Source organism: Martes martes, assembly GCF_963455335.1.
Source record: "Martes martes genome assembly, chromosome: 7".
Classification (NCBI taxonomy): Eukaryota; Metazoa; Chordata; class Mammalia; order Carnivora; family Mustelidae; genus Martes; species Martes martes.
Window position 1 is genome coordinate 136,562,371 of NC_137894.1, and position 5,595 is coordinate 136,567,965.

Genomic DNA, 5,595 nt, shown 5'->3' on the forward strand with positions numbered 1-5,595 from the left:
TTCAGTTAATTAGTGACTAATTCAGGAACACCTAGCTTCTCCATTGGACTGTATGCTCCTGGAGGACGGAGTATTGTACCATTAGGTCCCTAGTACCCATATGCAGTAGCTGCTTAATAAACATTTGTTAAGTGAAGGACTCCATTTCCTTTCCCTGGTGGAGAGTCTGTGTGTTTTATGGTCCCCAGCCACCATCTAACTGTCCTTTCTCCCCTGGTCAGCCCAGGAGCCTCCCTCTCTTCTCACACTGAGTCAAGATGTTCTCCACCTGGAAAAGATCAATGTTCCTGCCTTTTCATGAGGACCCTGTACCCACCACGGCCTCTTTTAGGTAAGTCAAAAGACTTCCTTAACATACACCTTATAAGGGAGGGCCAGACAGCCTGGAGAAGGCCTGGAGAACCTGACCCCCATCTCCTGGACAACAGTTGAAGCAACAAGGGATGTTGAATCCACAGACGAAAACTCTAGGGGGCTGGTGCGGCCAATGTTCAAATCCCCATGGGCCTGCTGGGAGCAGACGGAGGGGGTGTTCTGTGGAGTTTGTCGGAGCACAGAGATGCAGGACGAGGACACAGTACCCATGGTCACATGTGAGCCATTCCAAATGAACTTGGAAATGGAGAGACACTCTGATGTCAACACCCAAGGAATTAGACAGAGACGTGAGGTTCCCGGTCACCATGGAGACGGGAAGTTTCCAACACATGTCTGACGTCTGGTAGAAGGCCAAGCCACCCTAAAGAGAGGATGTAGGGAGAGCTGATCCTGAGTGGAAGCAGAGGAAAAGGAGGGTCGGTTCTCAGGGAGCAGTGTTGGCCCAGCCCCCCAGCCCCGTGCGGGAGAGCAGCCTACTCTGCAGATGACCAGATAGCCTTGGGGCTCGTAACTCCCGGTTACACATTCCCCAGGCCACCTCGGATGAATCTGTGGCTTCTCAGAGCCAACTAGGGGCCAGGGGCCATCCCAGTGGCCAGGGGCCGTATTGCTGGGAAATGAACAAGCAGCAGCTGGTGACTTCAGTCTCAGAGAGCCAGACCCTGAGAGTCAACTCTCCAAGCCTGGGGCACAGAGGAAGTGGGTTTTCTGTAGCTGCAGAAACAGGGCCAAAGGCTGGACCAGGGAGGCCGCCCAGGGTAGGCCTTACTTCCAGAGCCAACCAGTTTGCAGGGTCAGGAACTTCAGACCCAGCGGGGACAGCTCGTCTCAGTTCCCTGATGTCTGGGGCCTCGGCTGGGCCTCCACTAGACCACTCAAAGGCTGGGGGCCGGCGTCCACCAAAGGCTTACCTGGGACCAGAGGATCCGCTTCCAAGAGGCAAGGGGGTTCCTCCCCACATGGCGGCTTGTGTGCCCTCCCAACGCGGCAGCCGGTCTCCCCCTCAGCAAGAGACCCGAGAGGCCGAGGAAGAAGGAGCACTGTGGGTTTTTTTTTAAAGATTTATTTATTTGAGAGAAAGAGAGAGAGAGTCTGGGGATGAGGGGGGCACATGGCAGAGAGGAGTAAAGACAGAGGGAGAGAGAATCTCAAGCAGACTCTGCGCCGAGCGTGGAGCCCGACACGGGGCTCGATCTCATGACCCTGAGATCATGACCTGAGCCAAAACTCAGAGTCAGACACTGAACCCGCTGTGCCCTACAGGCACCCCTGCGACGTACATGTTCCGGGACTGGCTGTGGGAGTCATGCACTGTCACTGCCACTGTGGGTGGGAAGCAAGTCACCAAGTCTGGCCACGTTCCCCAGAAGAGGAACTAGACTCTACTCTTTGAAAGGAAGGGTGGCACAGAATTTTTGGGTATCCTAAAGCCACCACTTCACCAGAAGGGTCTTTCTAGAGTGTTCTTTCTATTCCATCGCTCCCTCCTTAAAGCCCTCGGGGACAAAGCCTCGGTTTCTTAGCAGCCAGTGATGACTGTCCTTTTCCCCTTATTCATCCCATCTCCTGCCACTTCCCACCGCCCTGTCCAACATCTAGTCTGCCTTCCAGAACGTGCCAGACGCTTCTCCGCTCTGCACCTCTGCTCAAGCTGCTCCCTCTGCCTGGTCCGTCCCCTTCCCTTTGTTGTTGTTTTTGTTTTGTTTTTTAACTTTCTTATCAGAGTTCAGTTGACACACAATGCTACGTTGTTTGTGGGTGTACAACACAGTGATCCAAGTTCTCTGTACATTATGCTCTGCTCACCCCAAGCGCAGATGCCATCTGTCACCGTATAATGCTGTTCCTTGGCTGTCCATTGACACGTCCCTCATCCTGGGACACCCAGCTCCAGAATCACCTCCAACCTTCTCCACCCCACCCCCAATTCTGTGCCCTGGGCCCTTCCTCCCACCCCATGGCATTTGTCACACTTGGGAGCATGGACAGGGCAGGGGACACGTGGTACTGGCTCCTGGCTCCCACAGAGAAGCAGCTTGAGGCACATTTAAAAGATAAATGTGGGCACCTGGGTGGCTCAGTGGGTTAAGCCTCTGCCTTCGGCTCAGGTCATGATCTCAGGGTCTTGGGATTGAGCCCCGCATCGGGCTTTCTGCTCAGCGGGGAGCCTGCTTCCTCCTCTCTCTCTCTCTGCCTGCCTCTCTGCCTACTTGTGATCTCTCTCTCTCTCTCTCTCTCTCTCTCTGTGTGTGTGTGTGTTAAATAAATAAATAAAATTTTTTTAAAAATAAAAAGGAAAAGACAAACGCATCAATGAGTAAGTCAGTCAGTCAGAGATGCCCAGTCTGGCCACTGAAAACCGGCCAGCTACTCCTGGAAATAAGAGGGAGGGTTTTCCTAGGAAATCCCAAGGTGAACAGCAGATTCTTTCCCATAAGTTGTGGCTCAACCTCTGCCCCATAAACCTGCCCAGGAATGAATCGCCCTTCTAGGAAGAGCCCGCCTAGGGCCACCTTCCCTCCCCCACCACATAGGGCACTGGGAAAATGTCCACTCAGTCCTCCAGTCTGGGTTGCGCTTTTTGCCTGCAATGTGTCTTCATATCCACTCTTCGATTCGAACCTTGCCACAGCCATGCGAAGCAAATCAAGAAGAGAGTAATACTCTACTCCAAAGGAGATGAAATGGAAGCTCAGAGAGGTCAAGTGATTTGCCCAAGGCCACACAGCTAGAATGGGAACCCATATGTGTCCAAGCCCCATGCCTCTTTGCTGAAGGTAGAGATGAATTAGCCTTAACAGTGACACTTCTAGAAAATGCACAGCCCCACAGTCTGAGTCTCACCCAAGAGTGAAAGAGGAACCAGTGGGTTAATGATAAAATCACTAACACAGGAGCAATCCAAGTGTTGTTGGTGGTTCACAAAAATAGTTATTCACACTTACGAACCGAGTACCGAGGTTGGGGCTTTTGCCAATTGTTTTGGATTCCCACCACAACCTTGAGAAGTAGATTATGTTATTCCCATTTTATGGGGTAGGTCATTGAGGTTCAGAGAGGTTTAGACGTACCCAAGGTCACACAGCTAATGAATGAGCTAGGATTTGAACCCAGGAGGACTGCCTGGTTCCAAAGCCCCTGTGCTCCCTTCCCATCATGGAACCTCTGATTATCATCAACTCCTTGCTGGTGGGGGTTCTGGAAGCACAAAGCTGCCCTCTGCCAGAAGGAGACAGGGTGTGGGCACATGGGCTGTGGTCTCGGAGCCGGGCTGGAATCTCCCAGTCTGGCATGATATCATTTATCTCCTCTAATCAATTACTCACCGTGACCAGGCCGTGAGAATCTGAAAGATGACCAGCTCCCTTGGGAGGGGCCCGTGTGATAAGGAAGGAATGTGCATGTATCCTCCCATCACGGAGGCGTCCAGGAACTCCAGGCTCCAAGACTGTGATGGTCAGTGTTGGTGATGGACGCTGGCCAAGGAAACATCCCACTGCAGCACCAAGGCGAAGACCACGACCTCTCAGCCTCACCCAAGGACACGGGGTACCTTTCAAAGACCCCAGGACGTCGGGGATGGCCAGCCCCGATTCTCCGAGCGTGCGGCAGAAAGGCCCTGAGTGCCACTCCTGACCTGACTTCTGGAAGCTGCTTGCTGAGCCCCTCCTCCTTCTACATCAGCTGTTTCTCCCGCCTCTTGTGAGTCGAGGTGTAACAGCCTCTTTTCCACTTTCTTTCAGCACGGAAATGCTCAACAGCACCTCGCAAGTCCTCATGCCGGCTCTCAACGGGACGGTGCCCAGCACCTGCGTCTTCTCCGACTGGTGGAACTGGCTCAACACCATCCAGGCCCCCTTCCTCTGGGTGCTGTTCGTGCTGGCGGCCCTCGAGAACATCTTTGTCCTCAGCATCTTCTGCCTGCACAAGACCAGCTGCACGGTGGCCGAGATCTACCTGGGCAACCTGGCTGTGGCGGACCTGATCCTGGCCTGCGGGCTGCCCTTCTGGGCCATCACCATCGCCAACAACTTCGACTGGCTCTTTGGGGAGGTCCTCTGCCGCGTGGTGAACACCATGCTCTACATGAACCTCTACAGCAGCATCTCCTTCCTGATGCTGGTCAGCATCGACCGCTACCTGGCCCTGGTGAAGACCATGTCCATGGGCCGGATGCGCGGCGTGCGCTGGGCCAAGCTCTACAGCCTGGTGATCTGGGGATGCACGCTGCTCCTGAGTTCGCCCATGCTGGCCTTCCGGACCATGAAGGAGTATCGGGACGAGGGCCACAACGTCACGGCCTGCGTCATCATCTACCCGTCCCGCACCTGGGAGGTGTTCACCAACATCCTCCTGAACTTCGTGGGCTTCCTGTTGCCCTTGGCCATCATCACCTTCTGCACGGTGCAGATCATGCAGGTGCTGCGGAACAACGAGATGCAGAAGTTCAAGGAGATCCAGACGGAGAGGAAGGCCACGGTGCTGGTCCTGGCCGTGCTGCTGCTGTTCGTCGTCTGCTGGCTGCCCTTCCAGATCAGCACCGTGCTGGACACGCTGCTGCGCCTGGACATCCTGTCCGGCTGCTGGGATGAGCACGTGATCGACGTCTTCACGCAGATCGCCTCCTACGTGGCCTACAGCAACAGCTGCCTCAACCCGCTGGTGTACGTGATCGTGGGCAAGCGCTTCCGCAAGAAGTCCCGGGAGGTGTTCTGGGGACTGTGCCAGAAAGGGGGCTGCGTGCCGGAGGCCAGCAAGATGGAGAACTCCATGGGCACGCTCCGGACCTCCATCTCCGTGGAGCGCCAGATTCACAAACTGCCAGACTGGGCGGGGAACGGCCAGTGAGGGGGACGCTGCCGGGACCCCTGCTCCTAGGTGCTGGGACGGAGGGAGAGGGGTGCTTCCGGATATGTCCAGGAAGGAATGGAAGGCATGCCACGGGTGTAACCTTGGGCAGGAAGTCGGTGCCTCTAGGAAAACCCAGGAGCTTCTCGGCTGCCCTGCCCAAGCTGCGGCAAGCCAGGCGGGGAGCGTGGGGGGACCTCACACATGGCCAAGGGCTCCATACACACGACAGTATTATTGTTCTCATCTGCTGCCACCCCTGGGCCAGTCTGCACCCTCCGGGAGTAGAGGAGGCCTGGGGACAGGGACAGGACTGACTGAGCTTCCTTCCCACGTGTGTCCCGCGCGGCCGCAGCACGGCAGCCCAGA

The 5,595-nt window shown here is 55.5% G+C and overlaps 1 protein-coding gene across 1 annotated transcript; it reads left to right on the forward strand.

Moving 5' to 3' along the window:
* Positions 1–218: 218 nt before the first annotated feature.
* On the forward strand, positions 219–5,226 carry BDKRB2 (bradykinin receptor B2; the record flags this gene model as incomplete). Its single annotated transcript, XM_080809210.1, has 2 exons — positions 219–331; positions 4,122–5,226. The coding sequence occupies exons 1-2, from the start codon at positions 258–260 to the stop codon at positions 5,224–5,226; spliced, it is 1,179 nt and encodes a 392-aa protein (XP_080665336.1). The 5' UTR covers positions 219–257.
* Positions 5,227–5,595: the final 369 nt, after the last annotated feature.